Below are 12,857 nucleotides of genomic sequence, written 5' to 3'. Positions count from 1 at the left end.
ATCTCTACAGTTTCCCAAAGTGACACCATCAGTGCTTTTATTTTGTTACACTGACAGTATACAGCTCATAATGGTGAACAATAAATTAAATATTTATAAATTTTCACATTTAGATCAACTACAATCACGTAATTTGGGGTATTTTGCATGGATTGCACCATAAAACTGTTAAAATACATTAATATTTTTCTTTGTTTAGATGTAGTTTTTATCATGTTTATATTACAAACATCTACGTTTTGTAAATTGAAAACAGGTTTTGTTTTTTTGTTGTTTTTTTTTAATTGAAAACAGGTACTGTGAGACACAAGTAGTAAAGTAACTACCCTGAGCAGGACAGAAAGAGCGACCTCTTGTGGATAAAACAGACACTTCTGCAGATCATCAGAAAACTTCTGAAGATGGCAGGTCTCTGTGCACATGAGGAGGGCCCTGCTTATATTATCGGAGCTACTGAGACCCTATCGTTGCAGATCACCTGATCAAAGTCTGCTAAATGTCCCACGCTTTTACTTTAAAATCAGAATCAGAGACGATCACGTTTTTGAGGCAATAGTGCCCAAACTTTGTAATAACCTTCAGCATAATGGTCACATTTTACCTGATCAGCTGAATCCGTAATTTGTTTTAAACAACTGCCGAAAACATTTTTTATATATATTTTAGTGTTCTCATAATGATTTCCCCATCCTACAGTCTCGGTCGTTGTGTCCTTGGGCAAGACACTTCACCCGTTGTCTACTGGTGGTGGTCAGAGGGCCCGGTGGCGCCAGTGTCCGGCAGCCTCGCCTCTGTCAGTGCGCCCCAGGGTAGCTGTGGCTACAATGTAGCTTGCCATCACCAGTGTGTGAATGGGTGGATGACTGGATGTAGTGTAAAGCCTTTGGGGTCCTTAGGGACTAGTAAAGCGCTATACAAATACAGGCCATTTACCATTATTCGACCTTAGTTTGCATCTATTTGTGTGTAAGTTAAGTATGTATGTTAGAATGGACGTCTGACCGGATGGCTATTAATGAGTCTGTATGATAGGACTGTATTCTTTAAAAAAGTGATAAACAAATAAAGGTATTTTGTTGATGTTATTGTTGTTGTTTGTTTTTCCACTCTTCATTTATTCCCCTTTTTGTGTGGTATATGCTTAAAGTCTTTGTTAAGGCATCAGTACTCAGCTAGTGTAATGCATAAACACAAAGAAGGCGAGAACTATTTTGGAGTCTTCTGTCGTCATTGAAGCGGTAATACTAACGACACCTTAACGTTGTCGAAAAAAAACAAAAAACCATAACGTTGTCGACGAAGAAGAAAGGCGGTCACGTGTCCGCCACGTGAACAGCTGATCGTGACGTCATTCAGCAACAAGCAACATGGCGGAGTGGAACAGAGGTAAATGTTTTGACACGTATTCACTTCCAAATATTCAGTTGTGTGTTATTTGTGTCAGCTTAGAGATGATGTTACAGCTGGGTGGTACATTTTAAAATGTTATTTTTAAGTATCATTTGCTCGTATAACACCCAAATCTCAAGAGCTAAGCTAACTAGCTCTGACATACTTAAATATTAGCAAAAAGCAAGCAGGCTACCTTGTAAGTTTCATATCAATTGCTATCGCCCTCTAAAGAAGCATCTGCCTCTCTGAAGGGTGATAAAAAGTGATATTATTATTATTAGTAGTATCTTATTAGTTTCCCAAATATGGGATAAGTAATACTCCTCGGCAGTGTTGTAAGTTTACTTCACGTCGTTATTCCGTGCTTAGTTGGATTTATAAAGAACATCCCTTCAGCAGAGACTCTGCTCCACACTCAGATCATGCTGATATCAAAATCATTGATGAAAACGTGTTGTTTCCTGTTGATTTAAACCGAAAATTAGAAACATTACCTATTCTTTAAGAAGTTATGTGTTCAGAACTATGTGCTTGGCAAAATCTTATGAGGTCTATCTGCGGTTTTCAACAGAAACATAACAATTCAAGGAACATTCAGATCTTGTGTGTCATATCTAATCCACGGTGTTTGTGCTTGTCCAGGCCATGGCTCTGTGGATGATGTGCTCGATGCTGAAAACAAACGGCTGGCAGAGAACCTGGCCAACAAAGTGTCCAGACTGAAATCTGTGGGTAACAACCAACAACCGTCCCCTTCAGCGACCAGTCTGATTAATAAATCAGCTGGTCTGTAGTTACTAGGTTACTGCTGTCAAATGTACTTAGTTTTAATTATAAGTAAAGCTGTCAGTTCCCAGAATCAGAATTATTAATTATGCCAAACACAACCAGTTTTGTTATTTAATGTACTGATACATGGCTTATTGCTTGTAAGAATTTCAGGTGTAGAATAGAATAGAATAATCTTTTAATTGTCCCACAAGGGGAAATTTGGTTGTATCAGCAGCAAAAAACACACATATACAAAAAGAACAGGACGCCGAACAGAAAACACAATATTTACATCATGGACAATAGTTACCACAGTACAGTTGTTAAAATTAGCATACAGATAGTGTGCAAACAGAGCAGGATACTGAAAGATGTTTAAATAGTTAAGAATATTTAGAATAATTAGAAAAGTGCAGATTGTGTATTGTACCTGTGCATTAAAAAGTAGATATGTAACTTACAGTAAGTTAGTGTATATATTAGCTGAGAAAAAGTGATGTGCCGTTATAACAGTAGAAGTTGTTGCAGCAAATGCATTACACAGCAAATGTGTAACCAAATGCATCACTGGTGTAATGGTTGTCTTTTATTAATAAATGTACAGCATTGTGAAAATTTGAAAATTGTACAACCAGTGCCTCCAGTGTAAGATGGGACACCATCAGGCACTTCTACATAGTTACATGATATTAAGATTTTCTCACACCAAGCTTCAGGCTCTTCCTGGTTCAGAACAATCCTCTGGGCATTTAATGTACACTAATGAAAACAACTTGTTTACATAGAGTCAAGACAATTAGTCTGCCTACTATACTGACAAGACATCTATAAAGATTACTGTTATTTTTTAGACTGATTCAAAATTTCTGTTATGCTTAAATAAATGACTCATAATTGGTTTAAATCTTGTAGAAATTGTCCCTGATTCAAACCTCTTTGGGGATCCAGAAAATATTTTATGCATGTTCACAGACTTTGACAAATGAGTCGTGTCTGTTTTTAGCAAAGAGTTGTGTTTTAAATCCCTACAACGTCCTGTTTAGTTGGACATCTTCCAATCTGCGCTAAGCTGGTTAGGTACTCAGTGACAGAGCAACAGCCTAAAAGGATAAAGGGTAACCAAGAAGATGTTTGCTTTCCTGTTCTACATTTTCCTTTGCTGTGCCATTCGCTTTTCAGAATCTGCTCTCATGTTCTTTCTTCTGCCTGTAGTCCAACCCTGAGATGATTTAAAACTTCACTTGTTACAAGTGATTGCTTATTAGTACATTTTTGCATGAGATTTCACATTTTAGGACATGATAAAAATAATCTAAAATAGAAAATAAGTCCTTACAGGTTTCAAAATGGTTTAAATTCAACCTCAGGTGAGCAAGAACATATGTCATAGGAATTAAGAGAGTAAGTAGCACCCGGGTGAAAGTGAAAGTGGCCTCCATAAAAGCAAACGTTTTTGACAGTTTGCTGGTCTGCCACAGTCAGACTTCTACAACTAACTTGATCATCTTCTTGTCTCTGTAGTTGGCTTACGACATCGACAGAGAAGTGGACGATCAGAATGAGTACCTGGATGGCATGGTGAGCGTTTCCTGCCTTAAACACAAATATAGTTAAGCTTTTAGTAAAAAAGAACTGACATTTTAATTTCTCCCATTTGTCTATAATGAGAATATTGTTTTAAATATTCACTGAGTTTCACCCTGTTGTATTTTCACGATGGCTCCTCTGAACTGTTTAGTGAATTGTTCAATCTACAGGTTTCACTGGGACCTAACATTCAGGAAACATTTTTATAAAGTCCCAGTATAAAAACTGAGCACTGTGTTGATTGTCAGAATCTGTGTGGATTGATTCATTTGGTAAACAGAGTGCACATTATATAAGTACAAATCAATACTATCTCAAATATAGGCTGTTTTATTTTTTCTCTTAGGTCAATTTATTGTGAATTATTAAAGAATTATCTCCTCTTTCTTTTAGGACTCAAACTTCATGAGTGCGACAGGCCTGCTCACTGGCAGTGTGAAACGTTTCTCCACCATGGTCCGATCAGGACGAGACAACCGCCGTATCCTGTGTTACGTCTCCATGGGGATGGTCCTGGTCTTCCTTGTTCTTTACTACCTGGTGTCCAGGATCCACCAATAACTGGGAAAACAAGATCAGCCAGGCTCTGATATGGAGCTGAGACTTTAGACTGTAATGTCAAAACTGATTTAAATAAAGACTTTTTTTATTTTGCACCAAAGAAAGAAAGCACGACGTAGGCAAAATTGGATTGACCAGTTGGAGGTGTCAGTCAGCCCACCGGAGGAAACTGTAGTGGGCGTGGTCACATGAAAGAGACGCCTGAACTTTGGGATCTTTGAGTTGGCTATGAGTACGTCCCATCCTGCAGCAGCAAGTCCTGATTTGGTTGGAAGACAACAGAGCCCGGACGCTCGGGAGGTGGGAATGTCATTCACCATATCCGAGTTTAATTGATTGATGAACCTGTCAATCCGGAGAAAATTTCCAAAAAATCAGTTTGAGTTTTCACACCTAGAGCTTGTTTATCTTCCTCTGAGTCCATCTTGTTTCAGTTCTTGTCACATACAAAAACATCTAACAGCCAAAATGCATCACAAACATACAACACTGTAAGTATTAGGCACATATTTGTCATGCAGGAGGGAGAAAATACAGAAAATATAGAAATGGTGGTGCTGTGTTTAGTCCAAACACCAGTAAGCCACCACATTAAAATTACATGCATAATACATTAACATAAGACTTGTGTTCAGTGTCCTGTGATTTGTGGTCTATATTTATGCTATATTACCACATTCACCTGCATAAATGAGTCACAACAAGAGGGAAACTGAATCAAGAGTCCGACTGTACTAAAGTCAACAACTGGGAAATAATCTGCGATTTTAGTCAGTGTAATGCTCTGCAATGTTGACATTTCTCTCTATCTATGTTTAGTGTTTCCTACTGTCTCACAATGAAGTGCAAGGAAGGAAATGACTGACGAGGCAGAGGTCAAAAAGTTTTATATGTGGAAAATATAGCAATTTTTAATTTGTCCAAAATTAATTGTGTTTGTTACTGCTAGGGCAAACATATGAAGGTCAAACACGCATATATTCATTATTTTGGGGCACTAAAACTAATCAGTCCACCCCACTAGTACAAAAAGTGGTACCATCTGCTTTTGGCTGGTCTTGGTCTTATCACTGCATTTTGAAAGATAGCTCTTAAGACTTTTGACATGTTCATATGTTATTAGCCATCCTTTCAGTATGTTTGCAATCCAGACTGTTTTTATAATTATAAGAAATGTTGGGACCTATCCTATCCTCTTGATGGGTTACAAGAATATTCATATCATTTTCTATGTTTCTTTTTTTTTCCACTTTCAGTCACTGAAACAGATATTTGTAATTCTTGAAGAGTTGAAAGTTATATTATTTTCTTATAGTTGAGCATGGGTGAAAGAAATCATTAATACAGATCTAATAAATCATTTAAATTGTAGAAAATGTTCAGGATAATTTATTTAAGTTCTGGTAGTTATGGGCACTGCTACAGATTAATAATACTATTTTAATTAAATACGCATATTTTCAGAACCATAGTGTGTAAAAAAAAATTGATGATCAAATGAAAAGAAATAAAACATTCATTAGAGAACTTCACAATATTTTAAGTAGTTTTTTTGTTACCATAAAATAGTCAGCAGCACAGAAACCCAGCAGGTAAACACTATGAACAACAGTACACCAAATACAATTACATCAAGAACAAAAAATGTACATTTTTAAAAGAATTTCTGAGCAAAACAAGAAAATGAACACATCTAATATAAACATTTGTATGCGGTGCCTGTAGTGCTGTGTTGCTGTGTCCTTTCGGGTTGGTTCGTGTTCTTTCGGCAATTTCCGGTGTTATCTCCTTCTTCAGACTTGATGAAAATACAAAGAACGGGAAGCCCTCCTCTCTCCGTATTAGCTGAGTCGAGTCCTTTGTGGTTACCTGAATTTTTTGAGAACATTTTAAAGATTACCCGTAAACAGTTCCGTTTGCGGAGATTTCTGTCTGCTCCGTACAGGGCTCGGGTGAGGTCGAACCCACTCTGCCCGACGTCCTTTCTCGGTGACTTTCGGCTCTTGTCGTTCGAGGGAGGAATGGACGAAGCGGACTCGGCAACGAAAGCGCTCGGGCTGGATGAACCGCCCATCGGCGAGCCGCCGGTGGAGGGAGTGGGCTCGGATACCGAGTCGGAGGCCGAAGTTACCACGATGGCTGTGATGGCGGAACCGGGAAACATCGGCTTAGGAGCCGAGTCCCTACCGAACCCAGACGAGGCCGAGGCTGCCTTTGCAGGTAACACGGACTACAGTTAGCAGCAGGCCGCTGCTGTGCGGGGTGGCGCTAAAACACAAACTGAGATAATAACGTTAGCACCAGCTGCCTCTTAACCAAACACTGTTTATGTACGGGCACTGCTTTAAACGGGGAGAACATTGTTATCTGCTGAATACATTATTTATTATTCAGAAAAGTTAATGATTCATAAGAGAGACGCTTGAAGATGTGTTTGAAAAAAAAAACTCGGGTGGCCCAGGTGGCAAACACCGAGGGAACCACAAACATGGGATAGGGGCCAACGCAAAACCAATAATAAATGCAGTGGGGAAGACAGGTATAGAAAATACTGATTTTCAATCTCACGTACATCCTTTTGCCCTCGTACAAATGTTGTTATTGTTGAAACTAACCCTGCTAATGAGATTAAACGTCTTTGTGTTGTGGAAAGATTGCATTGCAAAGTGCTAAACTAAGTGGTAGCATCAAAACATGCTTGATCTAATAAAGTTTCTTTATTTAGAATTATATACATTATATACTGAGTCTGCACAAGGGAGACTCAGCCAATGTAGCAGCAATGCAAACTCAAAATACAAAATGTATACACATATATTTATACAAATGCTAAAGACAAAAAACAAACAAATAAAACATAGTATCTCAATCACATTTCACATTTTAAATTCCATTTAAATTCAGCAGTAGATACTGTAAAAGCATATTTAGTGTTTAGTATGAAAATACTGTGTTACCCTGATCTGGTGAAACCCATGGAACGTTAAAAAGTAAAAATGTGAAAGCTTCAGATGGATACTACAATAAAATACTTGATTTTCAGCCAAGTGTACATGAGCAAACATGTAACATGATCTTTTCACCATGTTATCAATGATTAAAAGTAAAGAGTTGTCCTTTTACCTTCTACTTCTTTAATAGTTCCAGTTAGCTACAGGATTGTGCAAAATCTTGAGCCAACCCTTCTTTATATTTTGTTTGGGAAATGGGTGCAGTAGTTTATTGAAACGTACAAACAAACATGGAAATACTGTGTACATAAGGCAAAACTAAAATCTTTATAATTCTGATGATTTTAAAAGTCAATATTTGGTATGAATATCTTTAAGGAAGCTTTCTTTTAACTTCTTTAAGTAGTCTTCAGGAATAGTTATTCAAGGACACTCAAAATCTCTTCTTTAGATGCAGTCTTTTGTTCCCTGTCATGATGAGAGATTTGGGAGATTAAAGTACTCTAGTCCAGTGGAATTGGCGAGGGTGTATGGGTCAGGCAGCTCATTATGGTAAATGGTAAATGGCCTGTATTTGTATAGCGCTTTACTAGTCCCTAAGGACCCCAAAGCGCTTTACACATCCAGTCATCCACCCATTCACACACACATTCACACACTGGTGATGGCAAGCTACATTGTAGCCACAGCTGTCCTGGGGCGCACTGACAGAGGCGAGGCTGCCGGACACTGGCGCCACCGGGCCCTCTGACCACCAACAGTAAGCAAACCGCGAAGCCAAGGACACAATGACTGAGACTGTCCGAGCCGGGGCTCGAACCGGCAATCTTCCGATTACGGACACACCGTTGTGTGCGATGCCACATTCCATCCGAAAATTGTAACATATCAGTAACATATACCACAGACATGACTCATCATGTATTTGTCCCAAGTATAATATTTCCCCTCATCCATCCGTTCATTTCCTTCTGCTTAAACTTTATTATTTAAAGCCTGAGAGTAATGTTATGGTGTGGAGTGTGAAAAGTGAGGACCTGGAGGCAGGATTCAAAAACAAAACAAGCTATTTACTGGGCTAGAATGAGTAAATCAAAACAGAGTTCTCAGAATGGAATCCAAATGGCAAGAAAATATAGGGATTGAGGCAGGCAGGAAAACAGTACAACGTGAATACAGTCAGACTAAAACTATGTATATACACAAGGTAATGGGGGGATTAGAGACAGCTAAGCTAACACAGGTGTAGACAATCACACAATGGGTCACAGGAGGAAGTAGAGCCGAACACAATGCGCAAGAGACTATCAAAATAAAACAGAATAAGTTGAACATGGGAACACTGGGCACAGAGACGGAAGCTAAACCAGACCACAGGGAACATGGGGAGGGGGGTGAATGAAAAAAGAGAAATAGAGTACTAGCAAACTGTAGTAATGAACAGAAACTAGATAGCAAAACTAACACAACAAAATGCTAAATTACTGTGAAGAAAAAGTTCAAGCAGCAAAAGAAAAACAAGAAGCAAACGGAGCAACAAAGACTAAAAAACAAAACAAGACATCCAGTACCATGACTGATATAGATGAAAATCATTCATTCTCATAAGCACATAATAGAAGAGTCTTCTGATTCTCGTAATACCAGTGTTTATTATTTTCTATGTTACCTGCTTTAGGTCATTATTATTGTAATCCTCCTTTGTAGTTATATTTTTATTCATACTGTATTCCTGCTAATCTGGAGGTTTATGTGTCGATGAAATTTCTTGTTGTTGATCAGATGTGACGGCAGTTACAGTGGGTGGCGTTCATGCGACAGAGGACAATGTTTTCACCACAACAGTCGCCACATCTGGGAGTCTCCCTGAACACGTGCTGGTAGATTAACACACACTCGACTAGATCCATTCCCCTTCTATTTTTGCCATTTATTACATTTTGATGATGATAAACAGTATCTTATGACATTATTTACAGAAAATTGAGGTGACGTTGAATAAAAACCAATTAATGTTAAATGTCCTCAGCACAGAACTGATTCATTTGTGCACGTTAGCACTGTAGCGTTAATTATTAGAACCTGATTCACAAAATCACATGGGCTTCCCTGCTGACTACTCGAGTAGTTTTTTAAAACATCAACATATTCTCATACCTCTTATGCTGCTCCATGATTATGAGTGTATGTACTCCTTCCACATCTGTCACAGAGCGGCAGGACCACTCTCCAGCTGGGTGAAGGTCTCAGTACCCAGAAGGCTACTCTGATTGTGGTTCACACTGACGGCAGCATCGTGGAAGCAGCTGGCCTCAAGTCCGCTGCCACCATCACATCAGGTACACCCCTGTGTGTGTGTGTGTGTGTGTGTGTGTGTGTGTGTGTGTGTTGTGTGTGTGGTGTCTACAGGTGTCTGGTAATCTGAAATGTCTGATCTGTGCATTTTTTTATGTTCTCCTGTGCTTCTCCCAGGTCCACAGACTCCACCCACTCCTCTGACTCCACCCCAGGACAAAGACTCCTGCTCCAAGTACAACTGGGATCCCTCAGTTTACAACAATGAGCTGCCAGTACGCTGCAGGAATACCAGCGGACTTCTGTACAAAAACAGACTGGGATCAGGTGATTATCACACCTATGCATGCTATATCACATGGTCAAGCTGATCTTGTTATTCAGGTTACTGTGGAGATGTAAAACTCCTGATTAACTGGTTGTAGTAGGTTAGAACTGTGATCAAACATTTGCAAAAACTGGCAACGAGTCTTTCACATCCCTGTGGTGGAATTTTACCCATCTTATTTTAGTATAATTATTTTAATTCAGCCACATTATAGCGTTGTTGAGTGTGAAGGGCCAATTTAAGGACATGCCAAACAATCTCAGTCAAATTTAAGACCAGACTTTGAGTAGGCCACTCTGCTTTTGTCTCATGAGCAGCTCAGAGGTGGACTTGCTGGTAGAGCAGGGCGATATGACCAAAAATATTTATCACAATATACATTTGAAAATTTGTGATAACGATATAACTGACGATATAATCAACACTAGACAAAATACTTTACAACTCCACAACTTTATTAGTGCAAAAAAAAAATCAACATATTTTCACTTAAACAAGCAGCTGTTTTTTTATGTGCATTAAAGTTATATAAAAATTAACAGTGCAAATGCAAATTCCTTGCTGACAGTTTAACCAAAAGGCATTTCCAGTGGAAATTGTCCGACATATCCTCAGCATAACCATGTATAATATCCACAAAACTTAAAAAGAGGTTATACACACACAATACGGTAATATTATGTTGAAGCACAGTACGTATCACTCCGCCAGGCTCCTGCCTACGATAGCCCTAATGCTCCGACAATCCATCAAGCGGTGCGGCTTCGTAGCTTAGCAAAGACGTACCAAAACATTCAACAGATGTTCGAGTGCCGTGTACTAGTGATGTGCGATATCACTGATTTCCTTTCCGATCCGATACCAAGTAAAATTCAGGGTGGTATCGGTGATACTGATCCGATACCGATACTCTGTACAAAAACTTAATGTTTCATTGTATTTCATAATACAATATATAATTGTATTATGTAATTGTAATAATAACATAACCATATTGCTTCATATGATTAGAGGACAACTTGTTTTTATTGCTTAATAATGCAGAATAATCATATAGAATTAAAAAAAAAAACCCTGAAGTTGTGAGCTATTTGAGCATGTTGCCTGCCTGCAGCACTATGAACTCCGCGAGAGACGTCTGTCTCCCCCTAGCAGCACCTGCCCCTCTCCTCTTCAGTTCGCCTCAACATAAGCTCATCATATTCTGTGATATGATTTACTCTGAGGTGTTTGACAAGGTCAGTGGTGTTGCCACAACACCTTACTGTCTTGCCACATATATCACAAACCGCGTCTTGGCTGTTTGTGGAGGTAAAACGCGTCCACACATGACTCTGTTTGCGCTCAGCCATTGTTGTGAGTGTGCACCCTAGGGGCTGCGACACATTTATACAGCCATATTTCGCGCATGACTATGAAAGGCGTAAGAGGAAGTAGTTCCTTCCAAATTAGACAATCCGAATGATATAGTTTCTTTCCACTGCGTTCATTTTAATGGAAAACTACAAATTTACCCCACAGTACTAAAATATCGATATTATAATATGAGAATCAATTCTAGAACATAAATTGCTGATATCGGAAGAATCGATATTTCAGTATCGATCCGCACACCACTACCGTGCACCACATAAAATCGTTTCGAGGTCAGTAAACACAACCAGAATTCATACATAAGGCGCACGGGATTATAAGGGGCACTGTTGATTTTCAGAAAAATCAAAGGATTGGTTTTAAGTGTGCCGTATTTTTAAAAAAACGCGGTAATAATGACGGCCCGCTAGCATGCTCTACCAAAAATAGTGCTATGTTGTGTATCTGACGGACGAAAGCTAAACCAGTTCCACACCACTGAAGTTGCAGCATTTTTACAAACCAGTTCTGGTTCATCCGTTTCATTCAACGATCCACTTTCGCCCTTCTCATTCGCCATCACCGCCATGCTTTTTCCGGCATGTGCGTATGAAAACAAAGGCACTGCACATGCGCGTTTTACCCATATTCTATCGCGATATTTCATTTTCTTATCATTGCCCAACATTATACTGGTATTACCGTGAACGGTATAATATGGCCCAGCTCTACCTGCTGGTGTGTTTCAGATCATTATCCTACTGCATAACCCAAGTGCACTTGAGCTTCAGGGCATAAGCTAATGGCTGGACATTCTCCTTCAGGATTTTCAAGTAGAGAGGAGAATTCATGAGTCCATCAGTTATGCCAAATTGTTCCCATCCTTAAGCAGCAAACCTATGATCACACCACCACCACGTTGTTTGACTGTTGCTATGACGCATTTTTATGAAATGCTGTGTTAGTTTTACAGCAGAACACAAACCAAAAGAAATTCAAAAAAATTCCAATTTTTAAAGGTCAGTTCACAGAATATTCTTCCACCATTGTTTTCCAGTTTCTTTCTTTTTCTTGAATTATCATCACTGACCATGATTGAGATATGTGAGGCAATTCATAAATGTTCTGACTTCTTCTTTCTTGTAGCCTATTTTTGTCAGACAGGTGCTATTTAAGTGACTTTTTTTTTAATTCAACTGGCCTGGTAATACTTGGGTGTGACTGGTGAAAGTTTACTCAGCTCTCCAAAAAAGTGGTTAACCAAAGTTAATTCATTATTTAACAAGAAAGGGCAATTACTTTTTCCACATAGGGCCATGTTGGTTGGTTTGGATGTCCTCCCCTTAATAAATTAGATCATTATTGCAAACAGCATTTTGTATTTACTGTTTTTATCTTTTCTAATATTAAAATTAGTTTCGATGACCTGAAACATGTGTGACACATGTTATTAAAAATAAGAAAAATAAGAAATTACCAATAATTTTCACAGCACTCTATATTCCTTCAGCTATATTTGCTTTTTATAATTTGCTATATACAAGTGACAGTGTTCCTTTTGCCTGTTTGACCTCATGATGGCACTGTTGTCTCACTGCTAATACAGAGGCACAATAGAC

General features: G+C 38.7%; 2 protein-coding genes across 3 annotated transcripts in view; both read left to right on the top strand.

Annotated features, from left to right (window-relative positions):
* Positions 1 to 1,294: 1,294 nt before the first annotated feature.
* Positions 1,295 to 4,911, top strand: bet1l (Bet1 golgi vesicular membrane trafficking protein-like). Its single transcript, XM_042227186.1, has 4 exons — positions 1,295 to 1,386; positions 2,035 to 2,120; positions 3,685 to 3,741; positions 4,144 to 4,911. Exons 1-4 carry the CDS (start codon positions 1,368 to 1,370, stop codon positions 4,309 to 4,311), a joined length of 330 nt encoding a protein of 109 aa, XP_042083120.1. The 5' UTR covers positions 1,295 to 1,367; the 3' UTR covers positions 4,312 to 4,911.
* An 807-nt stretch (positions 4,912 to 5,718) lies between these two features.
* The window catches only part of deaf1 (DEAF1 transcription factor), a 17,891-nt gene continuing 10,752 nt past the window's right edge, over positions 5,719 to 12,857 (top strand). For both annotated transcript variants that reach the window (XM_042227185.1, XM_005938333.3), the window contains exons 1-4: positions 5,719 to 6,531; positions 9,045 to 9,142; positions 9,475 to 9,601; positions 9,735 to 9,884. In XM_042227185.1, the coding sequence (XP_042083119.1) occupies positions 6,114 to 6,531; positions 9,045 to 9,142; positions 9,475 to 9,601; positions 9,735 to 9,884 (793 nt within the window). In that variant the 5' untranslated portion in view covers positions 5,719 to 6,113. The remainder of the gene's footprint in view (positions 6,532 to 9,044; positions 9,143 to 9,474; positions 9,602 to 9,734; positions 9,885 to 12,857) is intronic.

Source organism: Haplochromis burtoni, unplaced genomic scaffold (genome assembly GCF_018398535.1).
Source record: "Haplochromis burtoni strain Fernald_Lab_line unplaced genomic scaffold, NCSU_Asbu1 Contig_248, whole genome shotgun sequence".
Taxonomy (NCBI): domain Eukaryota; kingdom Metazoa; phylum Chordata; class Actinopteri; order Cichliformes; family Cichlidae; genus Haplochromis; species Haplochromis burtoni.
The sequence above is the reverse complement of the archived record's forward strand: the minus strand, read 5'-3'. Positions and strand labels throughout refer to the sequence as shown.

Bases quoted from the DNA above. Each gene is read 5' to 3' on its own strand.
- bet1l (XM_042227186.1), top strand. The intron at 2,121-3,684 runs GTGGGTAACAAC...TTGTCTCTGTAG, and splicing joins AAGTGTCCAGACTGAAATCT to TTGGCTTACGACATCGACAG. The intron at 3,742-4,143 runs GTGAGCGTTTCC...TCTTTCTTTTAG, and splicing joins ATGAGTACCTGGATGGCATG to GACTCAAACTTCATGAGTGC.